At 34.1% G+C, this 13,424-nt stretch overlaps 1 protein-coding gene across 1 annotated transcript; it reads left to right on the top strand.

Moving 5' to 3' along the window:
- Positions 1-671: 671 nt before the first annotated feature.
- Positions 672-1,622, top strand: LOC141552654 (olfactory receptor 1f45-like). Its single transcript, XM_074284720.1, has one exon. It carries the CDS (start codon positions 672-674, stop codon positions 1,620-1,622), a length of 951 nt encoding a protein of 316 aa, XP_074140821.1.
- Positions 1,623-13,424: the final 11,802 nt, after the last annotated feature.

Raw genomic sequence — 13,424 nt, 5'->3', positions numbered from 1 at the left:
TTTAAGAGGAAATTATAACTAACTCCAAGTATGTGAAGAGCTTTCACATAGAAAAGGAATTATTAGATTCAAAAAAAAAAAAAAACTACAATAGGAAAGCAAAAGGTACCTGTAAAACATTTTTCATTAAAAAAATAAATTTAGAAAATTTTTAAAAGAAAACGAATTGAACTTGTATTGGTTTACCTAAAAAGCAGAACTAGGAATATTGAACAGAAGTTCTAAAGGGGAAAATTCAGGTTTAATGTAAAAAAAGGAACTAATAATTAGTACTTCACACAAGTAGAATGAGTTCTCTACAGAAGACATAGGATGAACTCTTGTCAAGTACAGTATAAAAATAATTCTTGCTGAGGAACTTCCAACAAGAATCTGTGATTTTGTGAGAACCTATGATTACTTCTGTATAATGCTGAATATTTCATTAATTATGACTATTTTTCATTTAATATTTGCTTCATGAGATAACCTTACTAATTAATGTTGCTATGTTTCACTGTCTTAATGAAAACATTTTCTTTTTAAAAATTAAGCAGTGAAAAAAATAATATCTATATCTGAATCTCAGCCAAATAAACATTGCAAGTTTGTATTCATAAAAACTACTCTTTGAATTGATGAGAGACATTCCTCTGACTTATTTAATGAACTACATTTTATCTCCAATAGCTATGAACAGAGAAAATCAAACCAGTATTTCCGGATTCTTCCTCCTGGGTTTTTCTGAGTTACCAGAACAACAACAAATTATCTTTTGGTTGTTCCTGTCTGTGTACCTGGTCACTATGGTTGGGAACCTGCTCATCTTGATGGCCATTGGCTTAGATGCTCACCTTCACACCCCCATGTACTTCTTCTTGGCCAATCTCTCTTTTGTCGACCTTTGTTTTTCATCAGTCACAATACCCAAGACACTGGTGAACTACATATTGAAAAGTAAATATATCTCTTACATAGAGTGTATGACACAGATATATTTCTTTGTCACTTTCACAAACATGGATGGGTACCTCCTGGGAGTTATGGCATATGATCGCTATGTGGCCATCTGCCGCCCACTCCACTATACCACCATCATGCGCCCTAGACTCTGCATCATTTTGGTGATGGTATCATGGGTCATCACTCACTTACATGCCCTTTTACATACCTTACTTATGGTCCAATTATCCTTCTGTGCTGACAACACCATTCCCCACTTCTTCTGTGATCCGTACCCCATCCTAAAACTTTCCTGTTCTGACACTTACCTCAATGACTTGATGGTATTTACTGTAGGTGGGATGGTGTGCATGACTCCATTCATGTGTATTACTATCTCCTATGTCTACATATTCTCCAAGGTATTGAAGATTCCATCTACTCAGGGGATAAAGAAAGCTCTGTCCACATGTGGCTCTCATCTCTCTGTAGTCTCTCTGTTTTATGGGACTATCCTGGGAATCTATCTGCGCCCATCATCTTCCTACTCAGTTCAGGATATGGCTGCCACAGTTATTTTCACTATGGTGACTCCAATGCTCAACCCTTTCATTTATAGTCTAAGAAATCGAGATATAAAGGCATCCCTGAAAAAAATAAAAAGAGAACTTTTCAAAAATTTTAAAATCACAAAATTTTAGATCTAAAAGAGACTTTGGGGGTTATATAGTTGAATCTTTAATAATTACTCAAGCTTCCTCACCTCCTGCCTCCTTTCAGCTTTATAGCTGAGATTAATTAAACCTAACAGGCAGGTCCTCCTGACTTCCTCATCCCAATCTAGCATATGTGCAAAGAAAATATAAGGATCCTGAAAGCTATGGAATGTCAGCTCAACTTCATGCCAGATCTGATGCAGGTTGCACTCTGAGCTTGTATAATGTAGGTCTGAAAAGAGGAGTATTGCCTTATTTTTGTAGAATTATAAACTTTCAACGGGAAAGAGACTTCACATCTTCTAATCCAATACATATCTATAAGAATCCTCTATAGCACATCCCCAGCAAGAAGTCATTCCAATTTAAGGTAAAGATTTTAAAGCATAAGGCATGCATTACCTCTCAAGACAAAACATTCTATTCCAATTGTTGATTTTCCCCTTACATTGAGTCAAAATTTGCTTGCTTGTAACTAGTATGCAATACTTCTAGTTTTATCCTCTGGGTTGCCTCTTCCTTTTGACTAATTTTCAATGACTTCATGACAGCTATTATGATAATTACTTTTCTATCACCCAGCCCCAATATATTTTCTCTATTTCAGGCTAAGCTTCCCTTCCTACTTAAGCTAATTCCTATATGATATGGTTTCTACTTCTTTTGCCATAGTAGTCACACTAATAATGACTTTGTCCAAGTTAGTAATCTTGCAGAAATATAGCACTTAGAATTTAATATTCCAAATGTAATATAAAATAATGCCCCTTATTCTGGACACCATCTTTTGCCCTGTAACCTGTCTTTCAATTTGTTCCATAAAATTCTGTCTTGTATTCTTATATTAATTTAGCCTCAGTCCCATGAATATTTTGGGTTCCTATGAGGTACTGTTAACTTTTATTGATCTTGTAATTCACTAAATCCTAATGATGACTTACACACAAACTTCTGTCTTCCCCCATATCGTGTATCTATGCAATGGATTTTAGAAACCCAAATATTGGATTTTAAATGAAGTTCTAAATGTAAAACTTGAATCACCTTATCACTTCTTTAATTAAAAAAAATCGTCAATGGATAAGTTTTGTCTACATAGTAAATAAAATAAAAATCCTTTATCTAGAATTTGAAGCTATCCAGAATCTTTTAATCCATCTTCCTAGCCTTATTTTTTTTCCATTCTTCTGCATTCCTTCTACATGACATACTGAATGACTTTTTCTTCTCTGATTTCATCCTGCCCTCTGTGCTTTCATTTCCACACACATATATTCCTTATTTATAACAAGGTATTAGAGCTTACCCAGATCATCTAAGATACAGATACCAACTTCTTGGGGGAAACATCATATAACTTCCCTACTACATGGGTAGTTGGAGCAGGCTTAATTTTTAAAAACTTCTAGAGAATGACAATAGCTTTCTTTTCTGCTCAGTATTCAGAGTGTAATGGTTGACTCACACTGCCATGAACTGCAGTAAGTGTTTAAGCTCTATGATTCTGAAAAAGGGAAGTGGGGTTACCGCTTGTTCATTTCTTATGTCCTTCTTAGATTCAAGTGAAGGACGTAATCTGCACTAAACCTGGAATCACTGAGCCATAGTAACCATTGAGCCATAGACAGGATTCTAAGCTGTTTAAAATCAACTTATGGAGGAAGCCCTGAGAAGTTTGGATGATTGGGATCTGAGCCTTTGGGAGTCATCAGATTTGGAACTTGGAATATAGGAATATAACTATCTAAGAAGCAATGTAGGAAATGAGCTAAACTAGGAATCTAATCCCCTTTCCTGAGTATGAGGTAATGCAAACTGAAATTATGTGCCACATAATAGGGAATGTATTTGTATATTGTTGTATCTTTGATATGAACATTTCTTCTTAAAAAACCAATATAGTTATGAATGTCAAGTGATTAAATAGGCTTGAGGTACAGGGAATGTCTCATAATTGAGGGAAAATTATTGATGAAAGCTAGAGTCTAAATCCCTGGAGAAGTCTGGGGAAAAGTAAAAGTCAATATACCTGGCCTTTAGATGTTTAGGATGAGATTAGACACTGTCATATGTCATTTCTATTGAGAAAGATTGAAGTCTTTTTTTTTTCTTTTTTATGTTAAATCCAATATATATATACATAATTATGCAGTTATCTTGCTGCACAAGAAAAATCAGCTCAATAAAGAAAAAAACTGAGAAAGAAATAAAAAATGCAAGCAAACAACAACAGAAAGAGTGAAAATGTTGTGTTGTGGTTTACATTCAGTTCCCACATTCCTCTCTCTGGATGTAGATGGCTCTCTTCATCACTGAATAAGTGGAACTGGTTTGAATCATCTCATTGTTGAAGAGAGCCATGTCCATCAGAATTGATCATCGTATAGCCTTCTTGTTGCCGTATATAATGATCTCCTGCCTCCAACTGATGGGCATCCATTCAATTTTGCCACACAAAAAAGGGTGCCACAAACATTTTTGCACATGTAGTTCCTTTTCCCTCCTTTAAGATCTATCTATTGGAGCCTAAAATATAGGTACTTTTAGGAGAAAAAAATTTTTACTTGCAGATAATATGGAGGGAAATAGTTATTTTGTGTAAAAGGAAGAGTTACTTTAAAAGTTGATCAAAGGTCCAGGAACTTATTCACCTTTAAAATGATCAACTGGTAAGTTTGGAATCATTAATAAGCAATGTGCAGGTCAGTGGAATCAGATATCAGAGAAATAGAACTTTTTCTTGCAATCAGGAAATAGTTTATGTTTTGATTAGAATCTGGATGAAAAAAAAATTCCAAAACAACAAAACCAACTCCAAATCAAAACTAAGTCTAAGTATAAATAATCTTGTTCAATATTATAGTTTTAAAATGGGAATAAGTATACAATGACATAAATGCTCCCCAAATAAGCAAAACCTATAGAAAGTGAATGTTGTAGAATGCACAATCTGTGGAAATATCAGAAATCAGACCAGCTGCTGTGGTTTTCATAGAGTTCATGAAAAGTGAAAGAAATACAAAAAGTCACCAGTGTTCTTCCAAAGTGAAGAATAATAAAAGAATAAATGCTTTCTAACCACAATGTTGCTAAGGAAATAAATGAATACAAGTAGATAAATCAGTCTGTGTATGAAGGGACTATGTAAAAGTTGGGTTCAAGGAGAAATTTTAACATTCTCAGACAAACTGTCTCTCTTCCTATCCAAGCATGTTGCTTATCGCTCCTGAAGATTCATTTTCATCCATCTCAACCACATCTATTCCCATACTTCAAGGTCTCCATCAGCCAATGAGTAAACTAAAGTTGAAGTTAGTGCCAGGTCAGAATGGCATGAATTCCTGCAGAATAAGTACAGAGTAAGCAAACAAGAATGCCTGGGAAAGTGCAGCTTGGAATATGGCAAACTATGCACAGGCTAGGCAAGTGTGATTACCCAGGAGGTCACACAGGAGGTAACTGCAGTTCTGATTCTTTTGAATAGTTATATTATGTAGCTTTTTTAAAAAAAAATTACAAATTCTATTATCATAACTACCAGAAAATGAAACAGACTAATGTGATACTTTATATCATCAAGGTTTTCCCCTATATTTCTCTCTCTTCTCCTCTGAGATAGCCATCCTGTATAACAGATAGTATTTTTTAAAGACAAAAAAGAGGGAAAAAAACAGCACAAGCAATTAATATTTTGGAAAAAATTTGAAAACATATTCAACATGCAAAACTTATTATGAACTTCCTATCATCATGAAGGGTATCTAGAAAGGGGAGACGGGGCTTATCATCTCATTCCTCTTCTTTTTTCAACCCTTTTTGTTTTTTAAAAATAATTTTGTAACATTCAGTTTTTGTATTTTTTGTGTGGTCACTTTTCCATTTATATTGTTGTAATCATTCACTCTGCATCAATTTACATAGATCTTTCCATGATTCTTTGTAATCTGCATTCATCATTTATCATCTCTTATAGCACAGTAATATTCCATTATATTCACATACCAAAATTTGTTTAGCCATTTCTCAACTGAAAGGTATAAACTTTGTTTCTTTGATATCACAAAAGGTGTTGTTTTGAATATCTTCTTGTGAATGTTATAATTTTTTTTCTTATCAGTGGCTTCTTTGGCATATGTGCCCAGTTATAAAGTTTTTGGTTCAAAGGGTATGGACATTTTAGTCACTATTTACATAATTCCATTGTACCATTCCACAGCTCCAGCAACAATGTATTATGGTTCTTATCTTCCCTGAACCTCTCTCCAACATTGATCTTTGACATTTTAGTCATCTTTACCAATTTGCAGAATATGAAGTGAAATATCAGCGTTGTTTAGATACTACTTTTTATTTTATATTATTTACTAGTAATGATTTGCAACATTATTTTTTCTGATTTTTTTTCTTTTTTTAATTAATTTTATAATTATAACATTTTTGACGGTACATATGCATAGGTAATTTTTTTTTTTTTTTACATTTTCCCTTGTACTCCCTTCTGGTCCGAATTTTCCCCTCCTTCCCTCCTCCAGATAGAAGCATTCCCATACATATTAAATATGTTATAGTATATCCTAGATACAATATATATGTGCAGAACCAAATTTTGTTGTTGTTGTTGTTTGCAACATTATTTCAAGTGCCTGTGAATACTTTGAAATTCTTTTAAGAACTATTTGTTCATGTCTCTTGACCACTCATGTGCTGGGGAATGGCTTTTGTTCTAATATATTTTTTATTGTTTGTATATCTTAGATATTGTTAGGGAATTCCTAAACCCAGAGATCCTCAGATCTTCCCAGAATTCCTTCCACGTAAGGTCAGTTTTACTGAAGGTTTGAAGGTGAGAAGAATGGGTGATTTGCGGGAGGGGAGAAAATGTTTTAACAGTGGAATGTAACTTATTAATCTTGAGTCACCAAGATCAGGTCTGTTCCTTTCACTGGAATATGTGAATGGGATCTGAGTTCTAAGAGGGTAGAGGCCCACCTTTGAGATAGAATCAGAATGGAATAAAGACTGAGAGTCTCTATTTATACAAACCTCCAGGCTCCATTTCTAGATCTCTAAGACAACTGTTTCTGGGGAGCTGTTTCCCTCAAATTCCAGCACAGAGGTTTTGTCCATTTTTTCAATAATACCTTGTCTGAGAAATTCAATTTAAAAAATCCTTTTTTTTCCTTTTCAATTATTTCTTACCCTCAACTTGGTTTAAACTATCTGCCAAAACAGTTTACTGGGATGTGGCTGTTCAGCATGCTACAGCTTCTTGGAGGTGTGAACTGGGTGGATCAGGAGATACCAAAAGTAGAAAGCAATTTTGAAAAGGACTACATAGCTCTCACACCAGAGTTATACATTTTCCCTGAATAACCCCTACTGTGCAGTTTTAGAACAGAATGATTTTCTTAATGTTGATAATAGGCAATGAAGAGCAAGGTAAACCTCAACTGGCCTTCATCCCTCTAATGATGCTTTTAGTGACATCTCTAAAACTGGTGATTTCTCACTGTGAGGAAATTTATTCTTCAGGATTGTGAGAATAAATTATCTATGGCTATTTAGCAATGAGAGATCAATGTACTAAGTTTTGCATCCTTCAGAAATGTACTTGAATATGATTATCATAAACTATTAGTCTCACCTGCAATGATGACACTATATTTTAGGAGAGAATTTTATCATTTTCCAGTTGTACAAGAAGAGTTCCTCAGAGCACAAGTTGACTTTCAGTTGTATGGAAGAGTGAGTTTTGGAAGAATTAGCCTTTTAGAAAATGGCAAATTGGGAAGAAATGAATTGTGCTTTGTTTACTCGGGATTTTATATATCTTTATATTGCTTGTGGTCATCATCAACCAGTGTCACAGTGGAAATCTACTTCGAATGTCTTTTTAGGATAGTATTTCCCAACTTTTTTTGATGTTCTGAGAACTCATTTTTAAAAATAAAAGTGTAATTTAATACAATATTTATAATATTATTTTATATTTATAAAGTACTTTCAAAAACAATGACAACTTTTGTCCCCCCCAAACTCCAAATTAAATAAATCACTCAGTAATCAATCAATAAATGTTTTTAGGTGCCTACTAAGTATTTGGCACTATGCTGAAATTTAAGTATTAAAAAGAGGCAAAAGAGAGTCCCTGTCTTCAAAGAATTTATAATCTAATTGGAAAGACAACCTACAAACAAGTATATATAAAGTTAGCTGTATATAGGACAAATAAGAAATAATTTTAAAAGGGAATACACTATTATTAAAACTATGAGGAAAAATTTTAATTCTACTTATAATTAAAATTATAAACTCTAGATATAAAATAACAAATATCTCATGAGATATTCCATAAGAATTAATAGAATTAATCCAGCAAATTTTTGTCTTCTATTAATATTATCAGCAAGATTTTATATATTTATGGAAGAAATATCTCCAACTGATTTCATATGGTAGGTTACTATTGCCAAATCTTTTATGAGGGAAACCTGAATTTGGCAGGTAGTGAATAAAGTAGGCTCTGACTTGGACTTCTACTCCTATAGCATGCATAAAGTCTTATTAACCTTGGAGATTTTTGAAGGGGAACATTTGGTCACTAATAAAGACTGCTGTAAATAAGTACATAAAGGATATTTAGAAGAATAGGGAAGATTAATTAAGTCTTGTACCTAAAATACCTTTCCTAGGTATCTGCAATATTAATCAGGGACTTACTGCCATTGATTCTTTGATTAGACTTTTTTCCAGTAGAAGGTAAGGGGAAATCCTGCTTTATCTGCCTTCATAATCTTAAACTGGTTGGAGGCTGCAGAAGTAAAAATTCAAACATAAAAAGAAAGGAAAAATTTTCCTATTTGTAGAAATCTGTGGCATTATAGACAATTTGAGAGCAAATTTATTATTAAATTGATGTTTAATATCTTTACTGTGAATTTTCAAAATATGATTTAAAGACTTTTTAAACTACTAAAATTATTGGCAAACAGGCAAAAAGCACATGCTTTATTACTCTCTCTCCTCTTCCTAAAATGCAATAGATGCATTGTCTAAAAAAAAAAAAAACCCCCAAAAAACTATTCTGAAATTATTTAACAGAATTTAATAGTTTATATAAATCAGTAACAGTCATTTACATTTAAATAGACTATGCAACTAAAGAAGTAAACATTTAGTAATTAATTAGTATTATATGAGAAAATCTCTACAATAATGTTAGATTAAAATATGATTGGGAAATAAGAAGAGATGGACTTAAGAAGTAATAAATAAATGTCAAATTCAAGTTTAAAAAGAAAGATGAAGTTTTGAAGTTTGTAGGTTTTAAAATCCACTGGAAGGAACTTTCTCCTCCTACCCTCCCCCCCCAAAAAAGAGTAGGTTTAAGTAAGAAGAGATAAGAGAGAAATTAGTAAAACCTTAGAGAGATGGAATTCCTTTGTACTGATAATATGAGTGGAGGGTAATATGAAGTAAGGATTTAGAGCTTTGGAAAAGATATTTAAGAAAGGTTTTTTTTTTTTTTTTCAAAGAAGAAACTTTGGAGAAATACCTATTAGCAATTTCAGATATAATATATTTCAGATATAATATAATATAAAAGTTAGAACATTTACCAAATAGTCACGATAGAAATAAATTTGCAGCATAAAGCTATGTAGGTATAACAATAAAATTCTGGTCTTGAAAGACCATTAAGAAGGTGGGCTCCAATTTTTAGACCTTCGTGGACTTCAAAAGAAGAACATGGGATTATAAGACTGCTTCCATGAATCTCTGGAAGTGAGCTAATTAATAAGAGCGAGCACTATAATTTGAAGTGCTGGCAGCTAATAACTCTTGGGAGGAAAATGAGATTTTAAATATTACCATTTGTGATTGTAAATCCAGTTGTAAACTAACCAGAACAATACAAGATAAAGTTGTATTGAAATTAAATTACAATGTAGTCTTATTCAAAGGCAGATGTGTTTTTTCATTAGGATAATTGTGAAATAGATCAGAATTTAATGGAAATACACTTGATATATTATAGTAATGTCATATGCTCTGAAAACTGCAGGGAACAGGAAAAGGTAGGCTCCTTTTGACTCAGTTTCCTCATTATGCTATTTTTTTTTCTAAACAGGAAATTTTCCCGTTCAAATCCAGCTTCAGACTAAGTACCTGCCTCCTGAGAAAGTCACTTTAACCTCTTTTTACTTCAGATTCCTTATTTGTAAAATGGAGATAATAGCACCTATAGTGTCTTGCACTAATAAGAACATAAAATGTAAAACAAATACAAGGTACCTTTTTGGGGGCAGTTGACACTAGCATTTGGAAGGAATCAAGAAAGGCCTCAAGGGATAGTTCTTCAGCCAAGTTTTATTTAATTTCATGGAGCAAAGAGTCATACAGTCAGTATCAAGTGTTTGAGGTAAGATTTAAACTCAGACCTTCCTGTCCCTTGTCATTGGCTGACTCCCATGTCTGAAATGGCTCCTACTTTCCTTGGCTTCCTCTCATGCTAAGTTTAAATCTCATCTCCCAGAGGAGGCCATGTCTGTTTTTTTTCTACCTCTTCTCCAACACAGTCCCTCCCCTCTGAGATTGCCTTCCTATTCATGTTTTATATATTTCACATACACATAGTTATTTACATTATTAGAATCAGTAGATTTTCCCTTACAATGTTAATTTCTTGAAATCTGGGATAATATTTTAAATATTATCTGCCTGTGTAAGAGCACAGGAATAGAGATAGAATGCCATGTATAATGAACAAAAATAAACCTGTTTAGCTTAACTGAGAAGGTGGATCCTTCTTTCCCAAAGGGAAGAAAACTGAAGTGATATAATGCCTTTTAAAGTCAAGAATGATCTTTATTAAGCATGTACAAACATAATCATGTGGAGGAGATAGCCTAATGCAATTTGGGGAAAATGGGAGGTTTATATATTTTTCTAACACAGAGAGGTGGGAAATAGGAAAGGGAGGGTTGCTCTGGGAGAGAAAGAGACTTTATTATGGACAGGGTGTTCCAGGCATCAGTGGGAAAGAGTTCCAGAAACAGGCACTGATTTCTTGGTACAAGATAAGCAGGATGACACAGAGTCTAAGCTTAAGTACAGATAAAAAGAGTAGGTTCTTTAGAAAGTACTGAGCAAGGTCTTGAGTCTGCAGCTTCTGCTAAAGCTTGACCCTGAGCTGATCAAGGCTGGTGTAATGGTTTCTGACAGCTATCCAAATTCACAACGGATCTCTGGTATGTCAAGCCATCTTGTATTCTGCTTGGTCAAGTCAGTCTCTACAGTTACCTGAATTATTGGGGAACTCAAGCAAATCAAGGTGGTTAGCATAGTCGTTTTCATACTCTCAACTTCCCAAAAAAGAAATGAACACATATCTTCCTGACCACCCAGGCTTGTAATCTCAATGTCATCATGAACTCTTCACTTGTACTAAAATGCATACATCTCACCTTTGTCAAATTTTGTCATTTCTGCCTTCATAACATCTCTCAATTCATATATCTTCAATCCTAGTTTGAACTCTCGTTGCTCCTCATTTGTACCGTCCATCTTCCCTTCAGCTGACAATGCACACATTTAACTCATCATTCCTGTGTTCCATAAATTTCAGGGGCTCTCTTGGAAAACCTTGGAAGATAATCTCAAGAATCAAAAAAATCCTCTGTTTGGCATTTAAATTCTTTCACAACTTGATTCTTCCTTTTAAAATATTATACTTATTATTACTTCACATACCCTATGATCCAGCTAACTTATTCTCTATCTACACTCATATCTCCTGTCTGTCCCTTTTCATTGGCTGACTCCCAGGTCTCAAATGCCTCCTTCTTTCTCTGGTTTACTTTCAGACTAAGTTTAAATCTCATCTCCCAGAGGAGGCCAAGTCTGTTTTTTCTCCACCTCTTCTCCAACACAGTCTCTTCTCTCTGAGATTGCTTTCCTATTCACATTGTATATATTTCACGTATACATAGTTATTTACATTATTAGACTCAGTAGATTTTCCATTAGACTGTTAATTTCTTGAGATTAGGGATGATATTTTTAAATCTTTATTTTCTCAGCATTTAACATTGCTGAGCAAGGCACATAGTTAGTGCTTATATAAATGATTATTCATCCAATCACCTAAGAAATAATCTTTTAAAACATAATTTCTTCATATACTTAGTTAAGAAGCATTTATGAAATACTTACTATGTCTTGTTTTGCTAAGTGCTGAGAATTCAAAAGAAGAAAGTTTTAAGATTGTTTACTCTTTGCCTACAAGGAACTACTGGGTGAGAAAATGGCAAATACCTAGTTACATATGTGATATATACAGTGTAAATTTATGGTTATCTTAAAGAAAAGGTGGGTGGGGTGAGGATCATGGAAGGCCAGTCCTGCAGAAGGTGGTATTTGAGTTGCAGATTTTGTTGGAAACTAGGGAAAATCAGGAGACAAGGTGGGAAGGAAGAGCAATCAAGGCCTAGTTATCAATGATTTAACTGCCACATCCAATAATCTTTTCTGAGTCCTTGTTCTTGACCTCACTGTAGCCATTGACACTGATCATTCTTTTTCTCCTTGATATTTTTTTCTCTCCAGGTTTTTGGTTCTCTTACCTATTTCCTTATTCCTATTAGACCTTCATCCAGGTCATTCCCACTAAGCCACAAGGCTCAGTTCTAGGTCATCTCTTTTCTCTCTTGTGTTTCACATGATGATCACTTTAGCTCCCATGGATTTAATTAATCACATGACTTTAATTAATCATCAGCCTCTCTATGTTGATGATACTCAGATCTACTGATCCAGCCCTATCCTTTCTGTTGACCTGTCTCACATAGCCTATTGCTTTTCAGACACTGGATATCCAATAGACTTAAATTCAACATGTTCAACTCTTTTCTCAACTCATTATCTTTTCATCTAAATCTTTCTTACCTTCCAAACTTCTGTATTACTGTTGAGGGTACTAACATCCCTCCAACTCACCCAATCTCAAAACCAGGATCTCTCATCTCCAGCCAATCTATGACTAAGGCCTGTCAATTCTATTTTTGTAACATCTCTCTGAAATACTCTCCCTTCTCTCTTTAGTTGCAGCTCCTAATCACGTCACACTTGGACTTATTGCAAAATGCTGCTGGTTGGTTTTCGTGCCACAAATCTCTCCCCACTACAATTCATCTACCATTCAACTGGCATAGTAATTTTCCAAAAGCACAGTTTCAACATGTCCCCACACATTCCTGGCTTCCTTTAAGCCTTAACTAAAATTTCATCTTCTACATGAAGGCATTCCCAACCCTTCTGAATTTTCATGCCCTCCTGCTGTCAATTTCCTAATTTTCCTTATATAACTTATTTGTGTATATTATCCCATCAGACAGTGAGCTCCATTTTGCCTTTTTCTATCCCCAACACTTAGTATACAGTTATTGGAACTTAGTTGGTGTTTAATAAATATGTACTTACCAAATGATAGCAGAAAGGAGGTGGTGAAAGGGCAGGGAAGGTGATTTCTAAATTGCCTGCAATTCATGTTCAAGTGCAAACCCCATTTTTAATGTTTTATGATTTAAGTTAAAAGGGTAGAAGAATGAGAATAGGACTATGATTTAGGAATTATTTTAGGTTCATTAAATTTATTTTTAAAATCATAAAATGTTTCTTTCAAAAGAGAATTACATTCTGCATACTTCTCTGAATATGTGGACTACTGCTACTCTTTTTCTTTTCACTGTTCTCCCCCCTTATTTCCCCCCCCCCCACCGCCAAATG

This window comes from Sminthopsis crassicaudata, chromosome 2 (genome assembly GCF_048593235.1).
Source record: "Sminthopsis crassicaudata isolate SCR6 chromosome 2, ASM4859323v1, whole genome shotgun sequence".
NCBI lineage: Eukaryota > Metazoa > Chordata > Mammalia > Dasyuromorphia > Dasyuridae > Sminthopsis > Sminthopsis crassicaudata.
Note: the sequence above shows the minus strand (reverse complement) of the source record. Positions and strands in the feature narration are given on the sequence as shown.

Coding starts and splice junctions, on each gene's coding strand:
- LOC141552654 (XM_074284720.1), top strand. CDS start 672: ATGAACAGAGAAAATCAAACCAGTATTTCCGGATTCTTCCTCCTGGGT.